This window comes from Salmo salar, chromosome ssa13, assembly GCF_905237065.1.
Source record: "Salmo salar chromosome ssa13, Ssal_v3.1, whole genome shotgun sequence".
NCBI classification, from domain to species: domain Eukaryota; kingdom Metazoa; phylum Chordata; class Actinopteri; order Salmoniformes; family Salmonidae; genus Salmo; species Salmo salar.
In genome coordinates this window covers 22,195,851-22,208,951 of record NC_059454.1, presented here as the reverse complement: position 1 = coordinate 22,208,951, position 13,101 = coordinate 22,195,851, and the positions used below count along the sequence as shown (strand labels likewise).

General features: G+C 41.6%; 1 protein-coding gene across 8 annotated transcripts in view; it reads right to left on the bottom strand.

Moving 5' to 3' along the window:
• Positions 1–13,101, bottom strand: part of LOC106566626 (transmembrane and coiled-coil domains protein 1) — a 109,711-nt gene that overhangs the window by 12,992 nt on the left and 83,618 nt on the right. For 6 of the 8 annotated variants that reach the window (XM_014134826.2, XM_014134825.2, XM_014134828.2 and 3 more), the window contains one exon: positions 186–443. In XM_014134826.2, the coding sequence (XP_013990301.1) occupies positions 186–443 (258 nt within the window). Of the gene's footprint in view, positions 1–185; positions 444–5,165; positions 5,370–7,522; positions 7,729–13,101 lie in introns of those variants that run through there. The other 2 variants (XM_014134832.2, XM_014134833.2) reach the window with 2 other exon arrangements.

Here is a 13,101-nt window from a genome sequence, read left to right as displayed (position 1 = left end):
AAAACCCTGGAATGAGAAGGTGCGTCCAAACTTTTGACTGGTACTGTATATTGTTGTCATATATGCGATCATTTAGCAGAGCTGTTATCCAGTAAAAGTTGTCCTGTCTTGTGTATTGTCATTCCATGTTGTTTTGTGGTTTCATCTTAAAACAAATAAAACTTTGATCATAAAACAATGCTCACCTGTTTGATGCGGGCACTCTGCTGCTTGTCAGCGTTGTTGGCCAGTTTGAGGTACTCGGCCACGTTGTCGTCTCTGGCCGTCTGCTCAATCTTGATCTGCTCTGTGAGCTTGAGGATCTTCTGCTGCAGCTGGGCGATGGCCTGCTTGGTGCGCTGGGGGTCCGGGGTGCCATCTTCACCCCCGAGGAACGACCCATCAGCACCACACAACACTGCCTGGGGGGTCTGAGCCAAGCCACTTACCTCCAACCGCTCAATCTGGAGAAAAGGAGGGGGAGGTTAAAAAGTGTAAGTTGCATATTGAGGAAGCTCAGTCATTCCTGAGGTTTTGCTGACATGCTGGTCTGAGAAAGAGAGACTTCTTCTGCAATCCCCTCTGCTAAAGATGAGAATCTGTGTCAGCAAGGGAGGCCACTATCGGTCAGCTCATTCTGAAGTGTGTGACTCATGATCGCAATATTTCTACAACATGGGCTACAATGAAAACAAAAAAAAAGGAAGCAACTGAAAAATAACCCATTTCCTTCCATATGCCCAGAATCAATACTGACTGTGTAGCATGGCATATAAAATAGAGAGCAAATAGAACCTTTCTGCTTAGTCAAAAAAGGTTGAACATGAGTGGTGGTGGATAATCACTGAACCTAATCACTAAAATGTGCTTACAGCTCATCACGTTTGACAGGATGTTGGATTTGTGATTACAGTGTCAAAGTTGTTCCACACAGATTAGGTCTACCTGTCTATGTCTGTAGAACACAGACAACCTTTGCTTTTAGACAATTCTACGACAATCGTTATTTTTCCCCAAATCAAATTATGAAGAATTTTGTTAGGACTTTCTGGGAGTGGTCTAAGGGGGAAGGGGAAAACTGAAATCTAGCTGTTATTGGCAGAGGGTTGCAACGCTAATTTACCAGGCATGCCAAAACTTCATCCCACCAAAACAGGCTGAAATTCCAGGTGGTCTTTCAAATAGCTCTTACACTAAAAGGGATTTATCAGAATTTTCAAAATATTATTCCAACCAATATATATATAAAAACCCAGGAAATCAGGTTTTTGACTGAAGTGGGCCTTTAAAATCTGTCTAACAAAAACCAATGCACAAGGACTACTTTTAACAATTTTCACAGAAAATTCTACAAAACCCCATTTACTTGAAGAACAATGCAGATGCAAAGTTTGGTAAGAGAATGATGACAAACAAAACAAACCATAATTCTGTTATCACACTTTACATCTGCACTGTTCTTCAAGTAAATGTGGTTTGTAGAATTCTCTGTGGAAATTGTTAAAAGGAGTCCACATGCTTGTGTAGTTGGTTTAACTTTGCAATCATTGGTTTTTGTTTTGACATACATTTTAGAGTGAGTCCAGAGTTTGTATTATACCGTGACATTCAAGGGAGCCTCTATTTTTTATGGGCCTAATAAACTCAGCAAAAAAAGAAACGTCCTCTCACTGTCAACTGCGTTTATATTCAGAAAAATATTTGTATGAACATAAGATTCAACAACTGAGACATAAACTGAACAAGTTCCACAGACGTGACTAACAGAAATGGAATAATGGTGTCAAAATCAAAAGTAACAGTATCTGGTGTGGCCACCAGCTAAATTAAGTACTGCAGTGCATCTCCTCCTCATAGACTGCACCATACTTGCCAGTTCTTGCTGTGAGATGTTACCCCACTCTTCCACCAAGACACATGCAAGTTCCCGGACATTTCTGGGGGGGAATGGCCCTAGCCCTCACCCTCCGATCCAACAGGTCCCAGACGTGCTCAATGGGGATTGAGATCCGGGCTCTTCACTGGCCATGGCAGAACACTGACATTCCTGTCTTGCAGGAAATCACGCACAGAACGAGCAGTATGGCTGGTGGCATTGTCATGCTGGAGGGTCATGTCAGGATGAGCCTGCAGGAAGGGTACCACATGAGGGAGGAGGATGTCTTCCCTGTAATGCACAGCGTTGAGATTGCCTGCAATGACAACAAGCTCAGTCCGATGATGCTGTGACACACCGCACCAGACCATTACGGACCCTCCACCTCCAAATCGATCCCGCTCCAGAGTACAGGCCTCGGTGTAACGCTCATTCCTTCGACGATAAACGTGAATCCGACCATCACCCCTGGTGAGACAAAACTGTGACTCGTCAGTGAAGAGCACTTTTTGCCAGTCCTGTCTGGTCCAGCGATGGTGGGTTTGTGCCCATAGGCGACGTTGTTGCCGGTGATGTCTGGTGAGGACCTGCCTTACAATAGGCCTGCAAGCCCTCAGTCCAGCCTCTCTCAGACTACTGTGGACAGTCTGAGCACGGATGGAGGGACTGTGCGTTCCTGGTGTAACTCGGGCAGTTGGTGTTGCCATCCTGTACCTGTCCCACAGGTGTGATGTTTGGATGTACCGATCCTGTGCAGGTGTTGTTACACGTGGTCTGCCACTGCGAGGACGATCAGCTGTCCGTCCTGTCTCCCTGTAGCGCTGTCTTAGGCGTCTCACAGTACGAACATTGCAATTTATTGCCCTGGCCACATCTGCACTCCTCATGCCTCCTTGCAGCATGCCTAAGGCACGTTCACACAGATGAGCAGGGACCCTTGGGCATCTTTCTTTTGGTGTTTTTCAGAGTTAGTAGAAAGGCCTCTTTAGTGTCCTAAGTTTTCATAACTGTCACCTTAATTGCCTACCGTCTGTAAGCTGTTAGTGTCTTAACGACCATTCCACAGGTGCATGTTCATTAATTGTTTATGGTTCATTGAACAAGCATGGGAAACAGTATTTAAACCCTTTACAATGAAGATCTGTGAAGTTATTTGGATTTTTACAAATTATCTTTGAAAGACAGGGTCCTGAAAAAGGGACGTTTCTTTTTTTGTTGAGTTTAGTAAAGACATAATTTAACAGTAGAAATGTATAATATTTTAATGTGAAATGAAAACAAGCAGTCATGTTTTCGTCTGATTGGCAAACAAATCAAAAAGTAGGCTGATTTCAAAGCTGATTAACACCAAAAACCTTTTTCATTCACTTATTCGGTCAAATATGATCTATTGTCTCAGCGAAATGACTGCATCACGAATGAATTCATTACTGGTTAAAGAGACAGCGCACACTGTTATAAAATAAGCTACTTCTATACAAATGTTGTCGATCAGTACAATAAATGAAGTCCCAAACGGAAGGGAAACAGATTGTTTGTCATCTGTAGCCCCGTGAAATCAGCCAAAACCATCTCAATAATTAAATGCATGCACACAATCATATTGAATATACCTTCACCTACATTGTGGATAGGCCTAGGCTACATCTTGATTCACACAGTTTATCAATAGAGATTTACCATTCAAATACATGATTGCCATTATGAAATAATATGGGTAAAAATAAAGTCAAATTGATTCATTAATGCATACATGGCTGTCTCTGAAAAAAGTTTATGTAATGATACTGAGCTCAAAAGATGTCCAACGATTGAACAGAGCATTAGCTGAGTTTATCTGTCTGGATCAAGTGACATTCTGTGACTTTGGCTAATATGCCTTCTTTTTTTTGCTGTGGTATCGTTTGGGTATCATTTTGGTATTGAGTATCGTGATGGTATCGAGTATTGTGATACTAAACCTGGTATCAGTATCGAAGTCAAATTTCTGGTATCCTGACAATACTACATTTTAGTACAGTACAGAGTACAGTAAAGAAAAGTAGAATATAGTACAGTAAAATTCTGTAGAGCACAGTAGAGTACATTACAGTATAGTAACACAGTAAAGAAAAGTAAAGTATAGTATATTGTATTGTACCCTACTTGACTAATGTACTAAACTGTATCTTACTCTACTTTTTTGTGTACTGTGTATTGTACTGTAATGTACTGTACCTTACTCTACTTTTTTGTGTACTGTATTGTACTGTACTCTTCTACTGTACTCTACTGAATTAAACTCTACTCTACTGAATAAACTCTACTGTCCTGTATTCTACTGTACTAAACTTCCGTACTGTAATGGGATGTTCAAACTTGTGAAACATAGCTTAGACATCTATGATTGGTTAAGATTTGGATCTAGTCCGCAATAACCACTTGTTTGGGGAGGAGCTCATTAGAATAATAACCAGCATGCTTTATAAGTGATTGTTTTTACATTTTGGTCATTCAGGAGACACTCTTATCCAGAGCGACTGACAGTCAGTCCATTCAACTAAGGTAGATAAACAAGAATATATCATAGTCATAGCATGAAAATAAAAAAGATCCATAACCATTACTGAGAATGTTATTGTAGTTGAAGTATTCTCTAACATAAGTGCAACTGGCAGATGGGAGCAATAATTGATATTCTGATGCTATGAATAGTTGGCTCGTCTTTTCTATATTATTGTGATTGAATGATTACTTAATTCAGAATGTATGTGCAGTTCAAATTTGAATCAATGCCTGAAAAATGCATATTTTCCATACATTTGTCCTTTCAAGGTTCTAATAAGATTTATTTTCAATATCTGTATAAGACGGCTTTCCAAAGTCCATATAAGAGGTCGGAAAATAAGTATTTTCGATGTGCTGAAAATACCCATTTTCACCATGATTTAAAATGCATTTTGTTAATAAGACATATTTTCGATGTCCTGAAAATAAGTATTTTCGACATCTAGAAAATACTTCTTCAAGCCTTTCACTTAACACCTGAAATGCACGTGATGTCAACGTCTAGAAAATACGTCTAAAATACGTATTTTGAACTTCATTTTGCTTACTGGGAAGTATTTGCACGTCGAAGTTGGGACATACAAAACCAGCCAGTTGCTCACCTGTCTGCACAAATATGACTAATTGAGCACAGGCACCACACTGTAACCACAGCTTCCGGTGTTTGAGACACTATAATACGCAGTCTATTGAAACCATGACACCTGATAGGCTACGTTTAAAAGGACATGGGACATAGAAACCACAATCTAATCTATCTCACCTTGCCATTCGTCAATCGGAGTACTTGTTCCCAATGCATTTTCCCTTATTCCCGTCGTCAGTTTTCATCTGTCCAGCAGCTTCTTTTATAAAATCCCAATGTTTCCCGCTCCGAGGCTTTGCCGGTTTCTCACTACACAACACTCCAAAGTTGTGAAAGTTGAAGTGTACCTGAAACTGGCTATCCTCCTCTCCCCGGTGCTCCTCCCACTCTCCCTCCCTCCCCACCGCGCGACAGAGGTGACATCATCCTCCAATCCCGCCTCGAGACAAGTGCAAGAGGTGCTCAAACGTCAACCGTTAACCACTCGTGTCCCGATGATAGTGTTCAAAAACAGTACTTTAGTCAGCGACATAGATCGATTGTTCATGTTTATTTATATCAAGCAACTTGATAAATTCAGGTGCATAGAGAGAAAAATGTTTAAATGTTTGAGCTGAACAAAAGGATTTTATAATGTCTCAAGATAAATATGAATGGCTATGAGGGGGGGAAATATGCATTCCTCATTTGAACACAGTCTCCTAGTTTAGCTTTAATATTCGTTTCTTTCTCAAGATTCTCTTTTTCACTGTCACATTAGAATATTAATCATATCCTCAACATCAGTTTGCGGAAGATTGATTGCTCAATCTCAAGGGCAAAGACAACACTTGCACAATGCAAATTGTTTCTCAGAAAAAAAATGGAACATAGGATGTTCTCCAAAAAAGGGGAAAAGGAAAATAAAATCCGACCTGTTCAAAAGCTTTTTGACCTTTACATTTACAGAAACAAACCCCTGGTGTTATAAATATTTATATAAAAACCCAATTTAATCTGGGTTTAATCATTCCATTCTGAAAACAGTAGATAAAACAGTCATTATCTCAGAGGAGGAGAAACTGACCAACAGAGTGCAGAAGGCAAAACAATGCACAAATGGCTGGGTGTGGAAATGAGATTGCATCAAATCTCTGCCTGTCACTCTTCTGCCTCTCTCTCTGTGCCAAGCTGCCGCTGAAGAGAGGTGTCAGCGGTGCAAGCTCAACCAGGCTGACATCTTTAGATATGCCGCACGAACGCACACACACACACAACAACAAAGTGTGAAAAAGCCCCCTGTAGAGTGACGTTGATGCCCATGCCTTTGATCGGGTGCATTTCAGATGCCAAGTGCATTTTTCATTTTAACAGATGTTACGGCTACCATGAATCACCAGTGGTGGGAATTGGAAGTGACTCGTGACAGCTGAACTGTGATGTGTCAGAGGATCAGTCTCACTGAGCCTCTACTGTAAGTCAGGGTTCCCCAACTGGCAAGGATTTTATTTGCCCCCCCAAGTATTCTGAAAATAATAATTATAATAACAATAATAATAATAGTTGGTCATAAAAAACACCAGCAAATCAGCTCCAAGTGTTTTCCATTTAGGAAATCTGTTCGAAATTTTTCCACACATAATAGTGAAAGATATATGTGATCATATACAAATGTAAGCAAGATTTGAAATTATTCTGTTTTAGTCAAATATTATATCTGTTTGGGCTTCTTGCAGTCAATCTGCAGTGTACAAATTATTTGCTGGCCCCCAGGCCAAGAAAAAATCAACGTGCAGCTGAATCTAGTTGATGATCCCTGATTACTCAGATTGGTTTAGTTACCTATTACAAATCTTATGATGAGTACTTAATGGCCCAAGAAGAAAACAAGCATGTTATTAGGAGGACAGCAATACTACTCATTTTGCCATGGGGCAAAAATAATCTTTTGCAGTTTTAAAGCTAATTCAAACCCTTTTGCAATGACTTATGCCATGTTAATGATATCTGAGTGAGAGTGACTTACAAAATCAATGAGAGCCCCCTGGAGGTCAAGGCCCCTGGGCACATGCCATGCGTGCCCGCTCAGTATTCGGCCATGATTACTACAAGTTTAGATAACTGGCTAGACTAACTTACCAATGTAAAAATGGTTAGCTGACATGGCTAATTGAGTGATTGTCAGTGACTGAAAGAACAAGAGAGAAACTGCTGATGCACAACCACATTTTGAACTTGCACCTTGTGTATTCTACTATTATAACTCTCAACAGTAAGTTGAGACCCCGACTGAGTTCCTAAGCTTATTGTCGCTTATGCCTTGAGCCGGCCCTGAGCTGAAGTGAAAAGTCCCAATTGAGTCGCGCCACCGACTGACAAGGATATGAATCAGAGAACGCTTTTCTGCCGTGTGCGTAGAGTAGGGCAGCAACGGCATCGAATGTTACATTTAACGCATTTGACTGGCACCACATATCTACTTGTTGTTAGACGTTGACTAGTGACCTGGGTAGGGGTATTTTACAAGTCAATGTTACAATAACGCATATACTTACATGATGTGTTCTGGTGAGAATCCATAGGCCTTTATCTAGATCGCTTTGTCCAATATCCATTATGAACACTATTGACGCTACATCATGGTCACTGCTGCATCTCACCAACTACTCCACTCATCATTCTCAGCCACCTGGAATATGATCATGAGGCCCAAGCTTATCATATACCTCTCAGTACAGTGCCCCCCCCCCCATACAATAGGCTACTAGTGCGTCATCAATGATAAGACTAGGCTACATATCTTTAACTGCAGAAGTGAGATCAAAGACATGATGACACGGGTTAATTGTGGCCTTGGAAACGGCCCACTAAAATAACTATCTGGCCTCTAACTGTGAGATAGATAAAGGAGCGAGGCCAAGCAATGGTTGAGTCAGCTGATCACAGTGAACCTAGAGTTCCCTGCAAAGCAACGCAGAGATACAAGCTTCCCTGTGATAAGGAGGAGCTCAGAGACACTCACAGACTGGCACAGGAGTAATCCATCCACTCCCATAAACCTGGCCAAAAATGCACACTAAGCAAGACTATATAGGTGGTACAGATGCAAGAACGCACAGGGCTCTCTCTCACACACACACACACACACACACACACACACCAGCAAGAGGAGCATGATAATCTGTCATTATTCCATAATGCCCATCTCCTCTGAGAGTATGACCTACATTTTATCTTGATAAACAATTTATGAGCTAGAAGGGAGGACAGACTCTAATAAGGGCTTTATAAAAGCAGATTCCTCCAAATGCCCTAGAGATCCACACCAACTCAGAACACATTACCATAGTGACAGTGTTCCATCTGATCCACAGAAGCTAGGGGTAAAAGGTTATGAAACTAATCTGGAGTGTGAAGTTCAGTCATTTAGATATGATCCGAGTCTGAGCCAACATCTCCTCAGAGAGCGGAAGGAAGGGAGAGAGAGAAAGAGAGCGAAAAAGAGAGAGCTAGATAGATGTACTTGGCCACTGAGAAAATATACTCACTCTAAACAACTGTGACGAGCACACCTTACTGTTACACCTAGATGGAGTATATCTCGGTCTGTATACAGTACACATGCACACAGCACATACAGTTCAGATTATCGTGCAAAGTTTATCCCTGACTGCATCATATGTTCCAATATTATATAATGTACATGATATGGTGTGATATAGAGTATGTGTGTGATACATTGGACCTATTTATTCCCTGTACCCCTGGCCTAACTATCTCGTCAGCCATAAGTCAAATCCTTATCAGTGCACATACCAGTAAGTGGGTAAGTGCAAAAATCTAAGTGAATTGCAGTTCCCCATTTCACGTGCATTATCTGCACTCTTAGAAAAAAGGGTTCCAAAAGGGTTCTTCCGCTGTCCCCATAGGAAAACCCTTTTGGGTTCCAAATAGAACCCTGTTTGGTTCCATGTAGAACCCTCTGTAAAAGGGGTTCTACATGGAACCCAAAAGGGTTGTACCTGTAACCAAAAAGGGTTTTCAAAGGGTTCACTTATGGGTACAGCCAAAGAACCCTTTAAGGTTCTTCTTAGCATCTTTTTTTCTAAGAGTGTGTAATGTCTCTGGCCATCTGCAGGCTCAAGTTTAGTGCATGTATCACACTTATCAGAGCATACAGTAAGCTGACCCCAGAAGATCATTGTACCTTCACTGCATGTGAGATTGTGAGGGAAACCCAAGGAGAGAACACAGGATACCCCCAGGCTCTCAGTGGAAATGAAACATTGTACAGTAACTAAGGTAAAACTCTTAATTACCCTAACGCTCAAACCCACACTCAATGACCTGACTGCTAAAAATAATATATATATATATATATATATAGATAGATAGATAGATAGATATATAGATAGATAGATAGATAGAGAGAGAGAGAGAGAGAGAGAGAGAGAGAGAGAGAGAGAGAGAGAGAGAGAGAGAGAGAGAGAGAGAGAGAGAGAGAGAGAGAGAGAGAGAGAGAGAGAGAGAGAGAGAGAGAGAGAGAGAGAGAGAGAGAGAGAGAGAGAGAGAGAGAGAGAGAGAGAGAGAGAGAGAGAGAGAGAGAGAGAGAGAGAGAGAGAGAGAGAGAGAGAGAGAGAGAGAGAGAGAGAGAGAGAGAGAGAGAGAGAGAGAGAGAGAGAGAGAGAGAGAGAGAGAGAGAGAGAGAGAGAGAGAGAGAGAGAGAGAGAGAGAGAGAGAGAGAGAGAGAGAGAGAGAGAGAGAGAGAGAGAGAGAGAGAGAGAGAGAGAGAGAGAGAGAGAGAGAGAGAGAGAGAGAGAGAGAGAGAGAGAGAGAGAGAGAGAGAGAGAGAGAGAGAGAGAGAGAGAGAGAGAGAGAGAGAGAGAGAGAGAGAGAGAGAGAGAGAGAGAGAGAGAGAGAGAGAGAGAGAGAGATAGAGAGATAGATAGAGAGATAGAGAGAGAGAGAGAGAGAGAGAGAGAGAGAGAGAGAGAGAGAGAGAGAGAGAGAGAGAGAGAGAGAGAGAGAGAGAGAGAGAGAGAGAGAGACTAGTCATGTGGCTTCATTCTAGGTCAACAATGTTGACATTCCAAACAGTTTAAGCCCAGGTGCAAAGTTGGCCAAAGTCATGCTGTAATACTGTTTATTCTAAATATACATGACTGATATTTATTCAAGCCTCATGACCCAGTACTAAACATAACAGAAGGAAACCCAACTTCATATCCATATCTTAATAAGGATTTCACATTCACATGATTATGCAAGATCTACACCTGAATCACTTTCTCTACACATCTAGACTTCAACTAAACATGCTTAAATTCAATCTCCCAGAACCCACCACATCACAGATCGGAATCAGAAATGTTGATAGGAATGTGTCTTTGTGTAGATAAATGTAACAGGGGGAGGTTTGAGAAGGGGAATACAGAAAGGAGAAGAGTAAGTGGCGATGAGAGGAGAGGTGAGACAGGGCAGAGGAAAGATGAGAGGACTACTTCTATAACAGGAGGATGACCCCACCAGTGAACCACTTACTGTAAGAGACGGTCCTGACCTGCGGGGTCGGTATGTGGTCCTACCGCGTGTGGTGTGTGTTTTATAAACAGTGTTGTAAGTGTGTCGTGTGTGTGTGTGTGTGTGTGTGTGTGTGTGTGTGTGTGTAGGATTATGACATTTCCCAGGCCTGTGGTGGATCTTGATAAGCCAGTCCTGGTTTCTTAGGGTGCTAACCGGCTTTGCCTGGATCAGTAGCTGTTACACAACCAACCAGTCCCTGGACAAACAGGCACACCCTGTTAGGGAGGCTGGGGGAAGGTTTGGGTGGACCCCCGCCCCACAGATGAACACTAATCTCATTAGTATCTGGTTGACCTGCCTGATGGACACCAGGAAAGACCCCTAATGGCTTCTGGGTCATTTACATCTTAGTCATTTAGCAGACGCTCTTATCCAGAGTGACTTACAATTAGTGCATTCCATCTAAAGATAACTAGGTGGGACAACCACATATCACACCTTTGACTAGGCTAAGTGGGAGCTCAACACCCATAGGGGTGGGGCGGCCAAGAGACCAGAGGTGGCAGAACAGAGTACCCGGGTTGGGATGTAGTGTTTGAGCATAGCCTGACAGTAGGGAGGGGCAGTTCCCCTTGCTGCTCTGTAGCCAAGCAACAGGGTCTTGAGGAAGGTTGAACACCAGGCGGCCTGCGGCGTTCTGGATAAGTTGCAAGGGTTTGATGGCACAAGCGGGGAGCCCAGCCAACAAAGAGACGCAGACGGGAGAGTCCATCTCCAGATCCACCCCATGTCAGATATTTACTCATCTGGGGCCTCATTTATCAATATTGCGTATTCTAAAATACTACTTACAAATGGAATTTAGAACGTTTGTACACAATGAAAAAGTGTGATTAATTAAACAATCCTACAAGCATCATACGCACACCAGTAGGAGATAACCAATGATAAATATCAATTGTTCTCAGCCTTCTTGTCCACAACCTTTATTTTAATTCCAAAACACCTCTAATTAACCATATATGGTCAAAATCATCCCTTTAAAGCCTGTGGGAATATACAACACCATACCATGAAATACAATGGTGCAACCAAAAAAAGCTAAGAAAACAAACTTTTCAGAGACTTAAATAGAGGTGCTAGTGTCAGAGATGGAATACAACCAAAAGGTTTTATTTGGCTCGCTCAGTTGTGGCTTGACCAGTAAACATAAAACATAGCTACAAAGAGAGGACCATTAGGACAATTCAAGTTGCTTTAGCAATGGTAAATATACCTCAAATGAGTAGGCAACACTCACCAATAAGCCATCCATCCTCAACAACTCCCTCCTGTACACTTAGAAAAAAGGGTTCCAAAAGGTTTCTTCGGCTGTCCCCATAGAATAACCTTTTTTGGCTCCATGTAGAACCCTTTTTAGTTCCAGGTAGAACCCTCTGTAGAAATGGAACCAAAATGATTCTACCTGGAACCTAAAGTGTTCTACTTGGAACCAAATAGTGTTCTTCAAATGGTTGTCCTATGGGGACAGCCAAAGAACCCTTTTAGGTTCTAGATAGCTCCTTTTTTCTAAGAGTGAAGGCCTATAGGCCACCATTGCTGTTCTGCAGGATGAACGAGTCGTGCGTTCCACCTGACCACCACATTCAGTGTCTTTTGAGCATCACATAACCTATCATTGCTCAATTTGTATTTGGGAACCCATGAATGGCAAAGAAAAACTCGACTTCAACCTGTTGTGCAATGGTGTATTGAAATTGTATGTAACTGTTAATTTTGCTGATGATTGCATCCAAAACATTGGCTTATCGGGGGCTGTGAGATGCCGATCAAAGTGCCCTTTTCCAAAAACCTGTTGGTTGATAGCACTTGGATGTGCACCAGAGTGACATGTGCCTTTCTAAAGTAGGTCTTAAATTCTCACAAAATCCTGGAAGATTGGTTTTGGAGAATGATATCTGATGAGCCAATCTGTACCTTCTGCAAAAAGAGTCCCACCTGTCTCTAAAAACGGTCTCTCTGTGAATTGCCAGAACAGAGCAGGATCAACCATCTCTGTTAAATGCCAAATCTTTCAACAGAGCAAGATCAGCCATCTCATCGCATTTGATTTCCCATTATCTCAATCTTTTATAGTATTTCAATGGTTTCACTTTCACACGTGCCTCTAATTTAACAAATTACTGCACTTCATATGGATTATTATTGTAACAAATGCACAGAAGTGGTCAAATTAAATTATATAACCTGTCAATATATGTTGCATGAAATCACAATGAAATCATTTAAAAAAAATAAAAAAAATTATATGTTATATTCCCATATTCACAAGAGCACTATTCATTATATTACTCTGACAATTACACACAATTTCAACATCTATTTTCCCCATTCACTAGGGTAAGTTTGACAAGCGGTTCCCTTTCCCACCACTTGGCACTGTGCCTACGCATAGTCATGGATTTGAGTAAATTTGCGCACACTCTCTAGCAAACATTCATATTGATAATTGTTACACTTTGTGGAAATAGTTTCCGCACAGGTTTGAGCCTACGCACGGCTGATAAATGAGGCCTGTGGTCTTTTATACTGATCTAGTCTTGAGGGTGGT